The 16859-nt window shown below is 36.7% G+C and overlaps 1 protein-coding gene and 1 long non-coding RNA gene across 2 annotated transcripts in view; both read right to left on the bottom strand.

Moving 5' to 3' along the window:
- Nucleotides 1-332: 332 nt before the first annotated feature.
- LOC125251299 lies at nucleotides 333-11646 on the bottom strand. Its single transcript, XR_007180964.1, has 4 exons — nucleotides 9067-11646; nucleotides 8346-8381; nucleotides 3355-3593; nucleotides 333-1794 (listed from the first exon to the last, which is right to left on the bottom strand). It is a non-coding gene; the product is annotated as an uncharacterized LOC125251299 (long non-coding RNA).
- Nucleotides 11647-13506: 1860 nt separating this feature from the next.
- Nucleotides 13507-16859, bottom strand: part of npm1b (nucleophosmin 1b) — a 38911-nt gene continuing 35558 nt past the window's right edge. The window contains exon 11 of the mRNA XM_048163769.1: nucleotides 13507-13903. Coding sequence (XP_048019726.1) covers nucleotides 13859-13903 — 45 coding nt within the window. The 3' untranslated portion in view covers nucleotides 13507-13858. The remainder of the gene's footprint in view (nucleotides 13904-16859) is intronic.

The raw sequence follows: 16859 nt of genomic DNA, 5'->3' as shown, positions 1-16859 counted from the left end.
CCAGCGCAGTAGTTTTGCAAATACAGTACAAGAAATCTCGATGGAGGTGGGTAATTTTCAAAATTGTCTTATAAAGTCATAATATATACATTGTTTTTGAATTACCGTAAAGCATTTTGTCACTCTCGCATGAACGTGAACATGAGGCGAGATTGTGTCGGGTCGGCGAAGCTCAACTTGCAAGTGCTGTTTTCTGGCGTAGACGTGCCAGAGGGGGTTAGTGCACGCCTCAAACACACCACTACAAGTCAATTAACCATCGTAAGGACTAACTATTTATGAAGGTAAAAAAAGTTACTTAGTTCTGCTTTAAGTGCAATAAGCAGCGAAAAAACTAAATTTAGTACTGAGAGGCGGCTTTATGTGCGTGCACTTTGGGTGTGAGCAGAAAATTTGCGGGAATGAGTAAAATTATGCGCAATACACATAATCCTACACTGAAATTCAACCAACAATATTCATCCAGAGCAAATAAAATGAGTGAGTGAGGGGAGGCGGGTTTGTGCGTCAACTCGCTGTCGGAGAGATAAGAAAGCGAGAAAGCGCAGCTATCATGTAGGCCTATTCTGCAGAAAATGAGTATTGGAAGCAGTTTAGATTTTCCAGTACCGATAAGTATCTTAAAATTGAAATTTCTGACACTACATTGCACTTAGTTTATTATTTCAGATGTCTTTTTAAAAGACTACAATTTAAAAATGCATATGTTATATATAAAATTCTAACTGGCGGGTGTTAATGTCAAGCCCTGTTAGTGACATATTAAATACAACAGAATGATCAACAACAATATTCAAAATATAATAGGGAAAAAAAAATAAATGTTTAAGATTGCAAGGCATTAAAACCCAAACTTAAGATGTAGTTAAGAACCAATAGAGTGATGCCAGTTTCTAAATGACCCAAAACTCTTTCACACTGGCCCTGTGTTATCGAGCCATCCTTATTGTTGAGCCCTACTCTTGGACTGGCAGTTAGTAGATCAAGATTGAGAAAGAGTCTCTCGGCTATTAACAAAGACCCATGATTCATATAGTTTTCCAAGAGTAACCACAGAGAAACCACAAACTAACCACACAGCAGCTTCTAAGAAACCAATGACAAGCTATTAAAACTTGAAATGAAAACTGGCCCTTCTCTCTAATGCCTCTCTGTGCTCTGAGACAAGGGTTTTTGTGGGTAGTGGAATGCAACTCACATCTCTGCCATAGCCAGCCGAGGAGGTAATGCACTCGCATGTTGGCACATGTTAAGGGAAGAGCGCCTTGTCTCTTATTAATAAAGCTTGGCCTCCTCTCTCAAAACTGGCAGCTCAGTCTTTACCACTTCATGAATCAAGCAGCACACATCGCAACCCACAACCGTCGCAACGTCTTACGCCCCCCATTAAAACGTAATGATGTAAGAGAGGAAGTTTTCAAAAAAAGTGGATATATATTATGCAAACTTTCACACTACACATATCATCAAGAGAATAGCTTGAGAGAGATAGAGACAGTGGTTTAGGTTCTAACTGATTAGACCAGGATAGAATGTCAAAGCTCAGCGAAGTATAAAAAAAAAAAAACTGAAATCTGACAATGACAATGATGGCTTCCTTTCTGTCTAATCTAAACATACCAGCATGATCACTTATTTTCCCCTCGGGCTATCGTATTGTTCCACTTCCATTCTGAAAGCTCTCCACAAATAGTTGAAATGCTTCTTTGCTTTTTTTGGGCTGTATCTAGACAGTGTGTTAACATGTCCTTTTTGATGTACCTGACCTCTTACAGAGATGCACACGGAGCAGGTCTGAAAGAAAAAGAGAGAGAAAAAACACATAAATGAACTCTTAGAAACATGTTGGTAATAATATACACACAAATAAACATGCAAACATGTAACGTAAGCTGACAGGAAGACCTGTTCACAAATTTATCCACAAAGCAAGGCAAGCAATGTTGTACTTTACCACAGTGATTCTCAACTGGGATTGCTTATAGATACAGATTTTACATTGGACATCAAGCAATTCAATGCAATGCACCAACAAGTTTTTGCACAAAAGTATACATAAAGAGTTCAGATGCAAAAACCTCTAAATCCATCTGACATGTTTTCTTTTAAATCAGCATTTTTACCAGAATTCTATGTTTAGGTTCAGTATTTTCTCTTTAATGGCAATGAAAAGGTTATTAGTCAGTTATTGAAATGCCTTATTTTCAAAAATGTCACTTTAATCAATTCATTGGTATTTAACAAATTTGACTGTCTTTTGCTGCAATACCAGTCTATGTGTGCTTTTTAAGCAAAAGCCTCCAAGTCCACCTCTTTGGACAACAAGCAAAAGGAACACTGTTGTGTTTACTTGCTACTCAAAATCCTGTCATAGCCATTGTAACAATGGACAAAACATAATAAAGACTTGCAGCTTGACAATTGAAAGTGGCTCATGCGCACATATAACCCCTGTTAAAACCTGGGGTCCTACTCGCCCCACTCTGCGCAGGCCTCGAACCTGGGTCTCCGTCATGGGAGTCGGACGCTCTAACAAGGAGGCTAAAGGCTGCAACCTCTAGCATCAGTCGCTAGAACATCTTTTGAGATCAGAGGAGTGAGGTTTACTCGTACAGCGACTACTAGCTGGCCTCCGTTACACTCTCCCCCCTAAACTTCACTCCCATTCGGGTCACGGCACCAATGTAACACCTTACCCAGGTCCTACTCATCCCGTTCTGCGCGGGCCTCCAACCTGGGTCTCCGTCATGGGAGTCGGACGCTCTAACAAGGAGGCTACAGGCTGCAACCTCTAGTGTCAGTCACTAGAGCATCTCTTGAGATCAGAGGAGTGAGGTTTACTTGCACAGCGACTACTAGCTGGCCTCCGTTACACTCACCCCCTAAACCTCACTCCTATGCGTGTCACGGCACCAATGTAATACCTCACCCAGGTCCTACTCGCCCCCCTCTGCACGGGCCTCGAACCTGGGTCTCTGGCATGGGAGTCGGACACTCTAACAAGGAGGCTAAAGGCTGTATGATTCGATTTGCGTCTTCCGATTGGTTCTTCTGTGGATTTAGAGGCTTTTACTGACAAAGGGAAGTGGTGTTTAGTGGTTTCTGCCAACGAACCGGTATTTCTGAATGGGATGACGCTTGGATTTAGCAGATTTGAAGCAAAGTATTTTGCTGAACGTAAATGTGCGAAGAGCATTCATTCAATATCATTATCTAATTTTTGACGGAGGTGGCGTTTATCTCCTTTTGTATCTGAACTCTTCATATATATAGGCCTAAATATAAATTGAATGACTTTTTTTCTTCTTCATCTTGGAATATAGAGATACAAATATACCTAGAATGAGAGCTTACCCTCTTTAAGTGATGCACTGAATCCAACCTTGTTCAGTTGCTGGGAAATCAAGGCCACGTTCGCGCCGACCCTGCTTCAGTGCAGATTCCAGTGTGATATTGCAGAATAATTAGTCCCTCCATCTCATACTTCAGGCATTCTTTTTTTCCATCGGCGGGGAAAGGATTATGCAATGTGTTCCTCCAGAGGCCCATGCTACCTGAGAGAAAGTTCACTCCAGCACAGGCGTAGCCAGAGACTGTGGGAAAGTGAACAGTTCCACAAGCTTGCAATGTTAATGAAACAGTTAAAAGCTTAGTTTGCTTCTAATGAACCAATGGAACAGATGGAACATATGTTGTGGAGATGATAAATTGGGTTAGACTTTTCTGGTCAGCAAAAAAGAATGAACTGTTAAATGTTATATGGTATCGTTGTAATGCGTTTGTCCCCAAAAACGTTGTAAAAATCAAAAACTGCTGCAATCAAGAAGACCAGAGTCCAAAAAAAAAGCAAAAATGGGTCATTGGTCTGTTCTGGTTTGGCTGTGGACAGCAGTCAAAAACCATGCTTAAATCCTCATTAATCCTTATAAATATGTAAAAGGAAGTAAATCATGCTTCATTTATATTGTTTATATATTGTTTATATTGTTGTTACATCAAAGGTCCAATTCAATTCAATTCAATGTTTTTTTTATTAATCTCATTAAATTAGTGTGACATTGACGTTCTCTCATCTTCAAAAACCAGAACAAAACTACTCAACACAAAACAATGGTTTCATGGGTAAATCACACAAGCAGTTTATAACTACAGTTTTGCAATGCAGTTATTAACCCAAAGTCTTACCGTTTGGTGTATCTTTGCATTTATACATTTGGCAGACACTTTTATCCAAAGTGATTTACATTGCATTGAAAGTATACATTTTATCAGTTCATGCATTCCCTGGGAATCGAACCCATGACATTGACATCTCTAGTGCCATACTCTACTCTTTGAGCTATCACTGTAAAAAATTATTACAATTAGCGATCACTTAAATGTAAAATTTTGTGTTAGAATAAATTTCCCAGTTTTTACTTGTTGACGTAACTTAAATACTGACATTTGAGTTGAATAACCTTAAAATATTAAGGTAGCACAAACTCTTACTTTTAAAGGGGACCTATTATCCCCTTTTTCAAAGTCTTGATTTTGTTTTTAGGGTCTACTAGAATAGGTTTTCATGCTAGAATGCTCAGAAAACACTGTTTCACATATTTGACATTGTTGCAGCTCCTCTCTTCCCAGTCTGTCAGTAACGCTCTGTTTATTTCCTGTCTCTATGAAGCCCCTAATTCCGAAAAGCATAGTGTGCTCTGATTGGTTGGCTGGACTAGTGTGTTGTGATTGGTCAACCGCTTCCAGTGTGTTTCAGAAATGTCACGCCCCTTACCATAACCAGGAGTTTCAACACACTACTATCTCAACTCAACCAGGCCTCGCACCCTCTTTTTGCATATGCCTTGGGTGGGAATTATTTAAATGAGGAATATTGTGACATGTTCGTTCCAGGAGGAAAATTTAAATACAATCGAGGCATTTCAGGGAGTTCAGAAAGTGATTGCAAATATAGAGAATAACTCCCTTTGGAATGACTTTGTGCTTTAACTTTGCAGACGTTTTTCATGCTCCAAAAGCAACATTACACACTAAAGAAGGTTGAAAATGTAAAAAAGCATTGTAAGATCCCTTTTAAGTTGAAACGTTTTTTTTTTTTACAGTGTGAACACTGCAGGAATATCTTATTTGTACTTTCAAATATTTAAACTTGCACCGACACAATAATCCACATGACACACATGTAAATATAGCAATTGGCAATAAATCTGAAATGACCTGTGAGGGGAAGATCATCAGTGAATAACAACTTAATTTTTGGTCTGTTCCTCACACAAACCTCTCATGTGACTACAGATGATTTGGGACATAGACTAACATTTGGCCCATGTTCTGATGAATGTTGGCGTCCAGGTCCAAACCAATCACTCACTATCACAGCTCTGCGGACCGAAATGAGACTGAGCCATACCACCGCCAAGCTCATGACAGCTGAAATTGAAGCTACGTCAAACATTTAATCAGCCTTGATCCAACCAGTTTTTGCCCCAAGGGTTCCCGTTAAACATGCCAAGATGCCATTCTTTCACTCTCCCACAGTCAATGTTTACAAATCTGTCTCCTCTGCACTTCAGCAGCCTGTTTTATCACCATGAGCATGAGTTCTTTGTTTGACCTGGCCCAGGTATATCAGACAGGTTCAGCGTTGCATCTTTCCACAGAGCACTGGCCCTATGCTGAGAGGCTGTGATATCAAAGGCCCTGTTTAGACCTGGTATTAAGATGCATTTTGGTCGATCGGATCATAAGTGGACAACAGGTGTAACGTTTTGAGCTTGTCCACTTTCGACCACTTCCAGAGGTAGTCGAAAACACATTCAACCAGATTGCTTTCATAGTGGAAACCCTCATGTGGTTGAATGCATTCGAACAGCGCAAAAGACGCCCACTCTGCCTACTGATCTAATGCGTAAACTTTATGGGAAGCACGCTAGGCAGATGGGATTCAAACTTTGTCGGCTGAAGATCCAAGTTTGGTTGGTTTAAAGACAAAAAATGTACCAAGCACAATGTTCTCTCACCATTCCTGATTTCTAACACACACTCACAGCATTTGGCGTGGTCTTGCGGCTCTCAAAGCAGAGACAAAAGCTGCTGCTCTCCGTGTGTTTGTCCATCGTCTCCGGCGAGTTCATATGTACATTGCGTGAGCTTATTTTGTCCATTAGATTGAAAGCATACATTAACCCACCCATAGAACCTCCCTTCGAAGAAATCAGGACAGAAGTGGTCGAAACTGGACAAAAGAGCCGGATTAAAAATACCAGGTAAAAACTGTCTCCCTCGTCCACTTGTGATCCAATCGACTAAAACGCATCTTAATACCAGGTATAAACAGGGCAGTACAAGCAACTTCAGCACTAGAAAGATGCACTTACTTTGAATATACTGAGATTTGGGCTCTGTTCCAAAACCTAGTAAGCTGTCTAATGTCTAGATAGACATCTACCTTTTAAGGGAGCATCCTAAAAGGAATGCTGTACTTGCCACAAACAAATTTTAGATTTGAATAGAGGTTTGGGTAACATGTTACTAAGCTAAAAACAGTGCTCTACTGTATAAACATAAACATTAGGGCTGTCAAAATATTAATTGCATCCAAAATAAAAGTTCGTGTTTGCATAATATATGTGTGTGTACTGTGTGTAATTATTATGTATATATAAATACACACACATTCATGTATATATTTAAGAAAAATCTGTTATATTTACATATAAAATATTTACATTTATATATAATATAAATTATATAAATATATATACAGTATATACATCCAAATATTTCTTAAATATATACATGAATGTGTGTCTATTTATATATACATAATAATTATACACAGTACACACACATACATTATGTAAACATAAACTTTTATTTTGGATGTGATTAATCGCGATTAATCTTTTGACAGCCCTAATAAAAATACATCATTTTTATGTACAGTCATGTGAAAAAGAAAGTACACCCTCTTTGAATTCTATGGTTTTACGTATCAGGACATAATAAAAAAATCATCTGGTCCTTTGCAGTTCTCACAACTCAAGATTATCATTACCTATATACCTATTTGATTTCATTTAATTTAAAAAATAATACTTTCAAAATACATTTATTCAAATTGCTTAGAATATAAAAAATATTAAAATGGTTAAATTATGGCTAGTGGTGGAACAATCAATATTCAATTAGCTAAAATGTATGAGATTGAAACAAATTGGATTTATTGATAAATATATAAACAAGGTTGTTTATTTAAAACATAAATCCTACCTGTTCGTATGACTGAAAAATATGCATCACATGATGTTTATTAGTTTATGTTAAAACTTTAACCCAAATGGATGGAATTTTTATATGCATTTATATTTTGCCATTTTTTGGGTCTATGATGCATTCAAACGCATCTCAATATGTTTTGGAAGAGATGGAAGCACATTGTGTATGGACTAAACTGGTTCCACTGCACCTGTAGCCATTAGAAAAAAATAGTATGCGAAAGTATGCCATATGCAACCATAAACATTTCAAACAGCAGCACACTACATTGATTTCACATGACTCATCATGCTACATGCTTAATTTAGTTATCATCTCAGAATTTGAAACTGTTATTTTGAGATTTTAAATCCAAATTTGTGTAAAAACGTTCTAATTTTTGGCAGTCTGATCAAATAATGGCTCAAGAAGGAGATGTTGAAGATGACAGATGACATTGCTTCCAAGTCATTCGTCACAATGGATGGAAGGTCAAGTCAAGCGCATTTCATTGTGGGATACAGTTTTCCCACGCAGCTCTGTTTGTATATTGCACATCAGAGTATTACGTGCATACAGAAAATCTGCATGCAGTTCAGAGTAACCATATGGCTTTCTTTAAATTAGTCAGCGTGTCTAGAAAATCTACTGTTTTCCTCACCTGTATGCTGGAGCACCATGAGAAAATTTAGGGGGTGTTTACAAGACACCATTTTCAACTAAGAACAGAACACTTTTTATGTATTTTGACTGTTTATTTACACAACATCAGCGTTTGGGGGCCTGAAAATGCTAATTTTTGAAAACGAGTTTCAAAGTGTAAATTTTTGGAAACGATACCGTTATAATCTCTGTGTAAACTACAAAAATGTGAATTTGTGAAAACGGTGATGTGTTTAATCTATAGCCGCATAGTGTTTCTTTACAAAGTGACATCGCCAACTACTGGCCTGGCATGCAAAATACGCCGTTTGTAGTCGTTTTCGCAGATCTGTATGAACGAGGATCGTTTTGACAACGTTGTCGACTGTACGCTTAAAATGGAAAAACTTTTCCGTATTTAGTACATCGTTGTTGTGCAAACGTACCCTTGTTTACGAGGTGGCTCCAGAGGCAGTCGAGGCCTAAATGAGAAAATATGAGACCAAAGAACAATAACACTTTCTTTCCATACAAGTCAGATGCATTAGTCAAGTGATATCATTTTTGTTTAGTGTACAAGAGGGCCCAAGTTCAAATACCAAACTAATGCATAATTATATTTGTAAATAAACATAGCAAAACTGCAACTGAACCGAGCCAGTGATCACCATGCATTTTCATTCTATGTAAATGGGAGCCATGACATTTTCTACAACAAATTTCAAGTGACATAAGTGGTTGGGATGATTTCTGCCACCCACATATAATAGTGCACCTGAAGTATCAAAGATACAGATTTCTTTTTTTTTTAATTTTTTTTAGGAATTTGCATTCAAAGTGCACTGGGCTTGAAAATATATCAAAGCGGCATTGGATGGAATTAGATGTCTTAGTATTCATAAGACAGAGTAGATTGTGCAAGGTAAAGGGCTTGATAAATTCTTCGATAAATGTTCTAGAGAATACAGAGATGCTAAAGAGTGATGTTTGCACAGTTAAACACTAACGTGCAACACTCAGGACAGCTGCTTCTGTCCCATTATTAAATGGGATCAAAATGGTTTCTGCTCCCAACATGATCTTGCTGACACTGTTGTTTGTGCAGTCATGACTGGACACTTCAGTCAGACAGCTGAATCAGTGAAATATTTCATAATTCCTACTAACCGCTGATTGGAATAGCTTCAGGTGAAATTTCTGTACATTCTCCTTCATCCTTGTTTCTGCCTGAAGTGTGCGCTGATCTGGAATTCCTCACCCTTGGGAAAGAGGGGGAATTCCACACAGTAATACTTCAAGTCTTGCCCCCACACACACACCCTGTCTGCTGAGCTCACTTCCTGCAATAGACTCAGACAACAGGAAGTAGGTAAGTGTCAGCAGGCATAATGAAGGAATATAATATAGGTGAGTGGTTGATTAACTGTCCCTACCACTATAGTGGGAAGGAACGTTCCATAAATCAAAATACACTGTCATCAATACAAGCCATTATCGCCACCATGTGGTGAACGCATGAAGAATAATTTCCCAACTAAATTACCAAAGGAACTTCAGGATAGTATTTATAAGAAAAGATTAATGAAAACTAAACAAGAAAATGAAAAAGAATCATAAAAATGTAAATTAAAAAAATCCAGTTGGAGAGATTATGATGGATCTCTTCATTTGAAACTTTAATCTCTTCAAAAAAAGAAAAAAAGAAAAGAAAAACATGAAAAGAAAAGTGAGAGCTGTAAAAAAAAAAAAAAAAAAAAAGCAAATGGTATAATTAAGTAAGCTTATGGAAACAACCACGGATGATAGCAAACATTTGTTCCAGAGCGATCATCATAATGGCCGTGAACTGGCCCAGGTTCTAGTGTTTTGTAACCATGTTGATCAAAATGGTAAGTTTCCCCACAAATCTCTGCTTCAGATGTTCAGAAAAGGCAGAAAAATGAAGCAAGAAAAAATAACATAAAAAAATGCAACACCATCTGTTCAGTTGACACTTTTATTCATTCTGTTTCAGACAATGATGGGACAAAAAACACTTTCTTCAAACAAGCCAATCAGGTGAACACCTTAAGATGGAGAAATGGGGTGAGACTTTTTTTTAGAGGAGGAGAAATTATATCTGAGGTTGAACAGCAGACATAATTTACCCCTTTTGCACTAAAATGGTGCTCGGTAAGATGTTTGTTGGTGAGTGTTACAAGTTTTGAGAACATCATCCAACAGATTTACTCGAACAGAGCTGCTTTTAATGCAACAGTCAGAGATTATGTAGGTCTAATAATGAATGAAATTATTGACTATCAATTTACACCTATAATATTGTAAATAAAAATTATTTTAGAAGGACACTGCATGGAGCAACTGTCCGATGCAACATGAATGGGGCATCAGCCTGTGTGTTGCATTGAACATTTTCAGATTACGTTTTGTTGATAATAATAGGAATGATCTAGTTGTGCACAATATAGTTTGTTTTGCGTCAGTCTAGCCAGACTTCTTGCACTGAAAACTCTGAGAACATGATCTGACTCTGGCCTTTAATGTTCGCAGTTATAACAACTGCGACGAGAATACTTTTTGTGTGCAAAAACAACACAAAAAATAACTTTATTCAACAATTTCTTCACTTTCCTGTCATTCTCCTATGTTGTTTACATTCAGCGCTTCCAGGTTCTACGTCAGAATGCCGACTCAGTATTGGCCGGCTCCTGCGTCAGCATCACACGCATGCGTCGTGCTGCTCACGTGTACAGCGTCGGCCAAAACTGAGCTACGTTCTGATGTAGAACCTGAAAGTGCTGAAAGTAAACATCATAGGAGAATGACAGGACAGATAAGAAATCAAGAAATCATCAAAAATATCTTAATTTGTGTTCTGAAGGTCTTACAGGTTTGGAACGACATGGCGGTAATTAATGACTTAATGATTTTTTTTTGTGTGAACCCACCCTTCAATCCAAAGACTGGTAAAAAGGTATAGGCAACTTCACATTGTTATAATTCACAGACAAAAAGTTGATATACAGTATTTATTTAACAAAAGCTGGATTACCTCCATTTCCATCCAAGAAAGGCATGAATGTAACACTGCAAGCAAGAAGCATGATGTGACAAAACTAGATTACTCCCAGTGTAATCAATATCAACAAACAACAGGCAACAGTGCAGTCGAATTGTAGACCATTTTGTATCATAATGGGAACAATATAGTTTTGTGGCAGTGCACTGCTTGTAGCATATGCATGATGCAAAAAAAAAAAAAACATTTGTACCAATTTTACTTGCGTTCAGAGCTATACAACATCAAACTAATTAAAACAGATCAAGGACAGATTTTTCCATTTTCAAAAACACCTACGTATATTGAAGGGTTTTAACTAACAAATTAAAACGGATTAGTGCAAAAATGAAAACAACTGATATGACCAAAACAACATAACATACACAAAAGATTTGCATCAAATCAACTAAACATCTTTGTTGTCACATTTAATGACCTAAACCATGGACTAACAATCATCATCATCATCTTTTTTTTTTTTTTTTTTTTAATATTCTGTATAATATTCTGGCCGCAATTCTAAAGACAAATTTTATGGGAGAGCCTATAGCACTTGAGATAATACACTCTTAAAAAAAATGCTGGGTTAAAAACAACCCCAGTTGGTTTGAAAATGGACAAACCCATTGGCTGGGTTGCATTAACCCAGCAGTTGGGTTAAATGTTTGCCCAGTTGCTGGGCGGTTTTATTTATTTTCCAACTATTATTTAAAAATTACTATATGGCTGACTTAAAATGAACCTAAAATAGGTTGGAAATTAAAAATCAGACATGATTGTAATCAAACAACAATCAAACAAATTGAACATTTATTAATAAGTAATTCAATAAGCGTTTATTGTTTAATTATTATTCATTTAACTCATTAATACATGTTCATTTATTACACATATTAATAAATATTCATTTCCAACATACTTTGGGTTCATTTTAAGCAAGCAATACAGTCATTAAACAATAGTTGAGTTAAATAAAACTACCCAGCAGGATTTAACCCAACCACTGGGTTTTGTCAATTTTCAACCCAACTTGGGTTGTTTTTAACCCAGCATTTTTTAGAGTGTAGTAAAGTTTAAATGTTGAAGGCCATTGGAATTGCAGCAAAGCAGAATCGTGTGGGCTGAACGGAATACTGAGAGCTAGACGGATTCTTTAATCAGATAGAACACTCAATGTTAGCATTGTTACACTTCAGCTGCCATCTTTACACAAAGAAATTAAGGGGACGATTTACAGTGATTGTGGTTTCAAATATACGGCAGAAGCGAATTGGTCTTGGGCTGGTAGTGCAAAAAGCTATTTTGCTCATGATAATGTTCAAGTGTTGTTGTTTTTCAAATGGCATCACAAAAAATAACCATTAAATAAATTATGTGATAAACCAGCACCAAGCAATATCAGTTATCTATTTAATTCTTAAGAGTGACACTCACAAAAACATATATTTTACATATAAAAACATATCATAAACAGGATCACATTTTACCCATAAAAATCAAAAGAAAATTTTGCATTGAAGGATTAGTTCACTTCATAATTACAATTTCCTGATAATTTACTCACCCACGTCATCAAAGATGTTAATGTCTTTCTATCCTTAGTCCAAAAAGAAAAAAAAAAGAAGGATTTTCAAGAAAACATTCCAGGATTTTTCTCCATATAGTGGACTTCACTGGGGTTCAACGGGTTGAAGGTTAAATTGCCATTTCAACACAGCTTCAAAGGGCTCTACACGATCCCAGACAAGGAAAAGGGTTTTATCTAGCAAAACAATCTGTTGTTTTCTAAAAAAATAAATAAAAAATTTATATACTTTTTAACCACAAATGCACTGCGCTACACATTATGTAATCACGTTGGAAAGGTCACATGTGACGTAGGTGGAAGTGAAAGAAAAAGTATTTGTGGTTAAAAAGTATATACATTTTTTTTTTTTTTGGGATCGTTTCACTAGATAAGACCCTTATTCCTCGTCTGGGATTGTGTAGAGCTCTTTGAAGCTGCATTGAAACCTTCAACCCGCTGAACCCCAGTGAAGTCCACTATATGGAGAAAATTCCTGGAATGTTTTCATCAAAAACCTTCATTTCTTTCCAACTGAAGAAAGAAAGTCATAAACATCTTGGATGACAAGTGGATGAGTAAATTATCAGGAAACTTTAATTCTGAAGTGAACTAATCCTTTAAGAAAACAAAGCATATTTTTATGACCATTAAAATGTTTTTGAATTAATCTTTTCCATCCTAAATTGTCATTACCGTAATGTAATGTTTCCATTATTCTCAATAATCATTCACATAATTTAGTATACTTTAATTCATTTTATACTGTATTTTTTTAAATTAAATCACCATAAATTATATTCCTTACCACAAAGCTTACATGATTAAAAAAAAAAAATCCACGTTACATTTTTTCTTTTTTTTTTCTTTTTTGAGGGAAATATGCTTAATTCTTATGAAAATGTCAGTGCAAAAAATATATTTGGTCCAAAATAGACTTCATTTTCTTTATGCACAATATAATTTCTTTTTCTTCTTTCTTTTGAAATATGACCTGGACATGCTCTTGATAAGATTTCATGAGATTCACCCTTAAGTTGCATTTTAAAATGATAACTGCCTTGGCAAAACATCCCATTAAATGTTCTTCTAAGAAACCATTGTGGATCTGACAAAAAAAGAGAATCCATAATTAAAAAAAGAAAGTAAATATAAAACATCAAGCATGATATCTCTGCCATTGCCGAGGCTCCTTCTGCTCTATCCATCTAGAGAGAAGGGCAGGCGGATCACGTTAAGAGGGGAAGAGGCCAGATCGCACAGCTGAAGTGCTGTTACTGGCTAACCCCAGACTTCTGCTGCACCGGGACGGGAAGGGGAGCGCATAGCAGCCATTACTTTTTTAGTGATTGTACAAAGTTCCAAAGGTCTTTGATCACCTGCAAGAAAACAAATGAGGGGAGAGAGAGAGAGAGAGGGGAGGGGGAAAAGGATGAGTTGGTGAAGCTGGAACGGAGTTTCTCTGATGTAGCGACTCATTTGGATGCTTAATAATTAGAGCCTTGTGAGTCAGTTTGGACGAAAAGCTCCACATTAGCGGTGCGTCTGGGGTATAACTACAGCGCCGAGCCCAGAGGAAGGGGGTGCAGTCGTTGTACATACCAAAGGGTATGACTAGTGCCTCTCTTTGACAAAGACATGTCTCACACCTCTTTGCCTGCTGTGCTCCCAAAGCCGTTTCTGCTCAGAAACACACTCACTCACACACACACACACACACACTACAACCGTTGTACATCTGAGAGGACACCTGCGCTGCAAAGCCTGACACGCTCCAGCCTTGTTTCTAGAACAGACGCGCAGGGCGCAATGCATCAAATAGCTCATAACTCATTACCGACCAAAACACAAAAACATGTAAACTCTGTTCCAAATCCTAGTGAGCTGGCTTGCTGTCTACTTTCTAAGGCAGCATCCTAACTGAAATGGGACCTCATAAGTGATCTGGAAACATCCTCAAGTGAAGCACATGGGGACTCAATAGAATTGATGATGTGTATAAAAATACAAAACACGCAAGTATTGGATAGAATCGTCTATTTTAATAGATTTACTGACAACTTTAGGTATTTAATAAAATGTGAATATTAGGGTTTTGAAGTCACGGTTCGGTACAGTTCATTAAACAGTGGTTTATTGAACAAACTGTCTCTCTCTTTAAATAAATTCATTTATAATCCTAACATTTTCAGCTAATGCTCTAAATCATAAAGGGAGCCTTATCTTGCACATTACTATAATATTAAAGGTTACAATTAACAAATTATTCAGTTGCTATTTACTTTTCAACATTCATAACTTGTTTTCATGACAAATTTATTTAAACATATTAAATAATTAAAACATTACTAACAGGTAATGTAAATATAATGAATATACAAGCTAATATAGTGCATATATTTAGTGAAATGCTCCCCTCTAGAGTTCATTTCTCTAGTGAACTAACATGCTGTGGACACTAAATGACTTGCCTGAGGTAAATGTAATGCTACGTGAGATATTATTCTCAAGCTGTTTTATTGATGTCTTTCTGCGTTTGAAACACTGGTTGAGGGATTACATGCACATACATCATCTGTTCTTCTTCTTTTGCACTTTTTCCTGTCGTCGCGGTTAGAAAACAGTGTTGCATTACTGCGCGCGCGTCCCCTTTTGGATTGGAGTGTGGATCGCCTGTGACTGACTGTATTCGTCGTCTGACTGCATGCACCGAATTGTGATGTCTGTACCGTGACGGTTCGGGACGAACACATGTAACCCTAGTTAATATATATTTATAATCAACACTTGACACATTCAAAATCTATTGGAACAGCGGTTTCTTCTGTAGCATATCTGCAATTAACGGTTGAACGATATATGTGTTTGATGGTCTGTCCATGCAAAGGATCAAAGCCTTGTGAAATGTATGCGGACAGGAGAGTTCGGCTGTCACTGGACACACACAAGCAATCAACTTTAAATTATTGGTTTTAAATATGCTGCACTATATTCAGTGTCCCGCTATACCAAATTCATGTCATTTTTACTTTATTCTGTATGTAAAATTATTGTTACCTGGTCTTTAGTTGAGAATATTTATTATTTCATTGCAGAAATTGTTACTATCTTTAAATTAAATAGTGTGACTTCATATAGGCCGATCATCTCGGCGATATATATCGCCATCGGCCACCCGGCTCTCCAAGATATCGGCATGTAGGTCATCAAAAAAATCCATACTTGATCAACCACTATATATTATGACTTAAAATGTTGTCAAAATATCAAGCTCAGTAGGTAATGGATGCCTACATGAGCATGATGTAGTAAAAATGAAAAATCTCTCAAGTCCTGGTCTAAGATCACTTTTGGGAACACCTTCCCCCCTACATTCTAGCCAGGAACTGCCTTGGCGAAATGTAAATAGTCTGACGATGTATAAATAGAGTGTATGCATCGTAACGCACACTCAAATTCTCACCAACGTAAGAAAAATAAATTTCCCTTAAAAACAAATAATATTATCATGTAGTATCATGTAGGTAACACTAGTTTAGGGTCCAGTTCTCACAATTAACTAGTTGCTTATTAGCATACATATTTTATTAGTACTTATAAGCACATATTAATAGCTTATTCTGCATGACAGTATTCCACATCCCTTAATCCTACCCAATACCTAAACTTAACAACTACTTTACTCACTATTAATAAGCAGTAATTACGAGTTTATTGAGGTGAAAGTCATAGTTAATAGTCACAGGTTTGATTCCATGAATGCATGAACTGAGAAAAATGTAAACCTTGAATGCAATGTAAATTGCTTTGGATAAAAACATCTGCCAAATTAAATTTAAATTTAAAATGTGCTTAAAATAAAAATAAGTTTACAAAGAAAAAAAAACACTATAGGTGGTCATTCCATGTCAAATCAACCAGAGGTCCCCGGCTCAAATTTTTGATTTTGTAAATATTTTTTTTCTGTTGAAAGACAAACATAAATAGCGATGAAAACCAAAATATTAAATGCCACAGATGTATATTTACTGCGTAATCCATTATTTTGTAGAGGGGGTCAAAATGACAATTTTCACCTGAGATTTGGAGCCAATTTACAGGGGTGTAAAAATAACTTTAGAAAGATGGCAGCAACATTATTTTATTTTTACACAGAGATTGGTAGGTCTATTAGTAAAATCTGTTGACTTTTGCAATCTTTTTTTCATAATATGCCAACAGTGACAGTTCAAAAATGGTAAAAAGCACTTCTTGTGTTTTGTGCCTCAAGTTTGCATGCCTGTAACTCGAGACGTATTAAAGATATCTTAATATCCTTTTAGATTCTGGTTCTTA

Source organism: Megalobrama amblycephala, linkage group LG17 (genome assembly GCF_018812025.1).
Source record: "Megalobrama amblycephala isolate DHTTF-2021 linkage group LG17, ASM1881202v1, whole genome shotgun sequence".
NCBI classification, from domain to species: domain Eukaryota; kingdom Metazoa; phylum Chordata; class Actinopteri; order Cypriniformes; family Xenocyprididae; genus Megalobrama; species Megalobrama amblycephala.
Note: the sequence above shows the minus strand (reverse complement) of the source record. Positions and strands in the feature narration are given on the sequence as shown.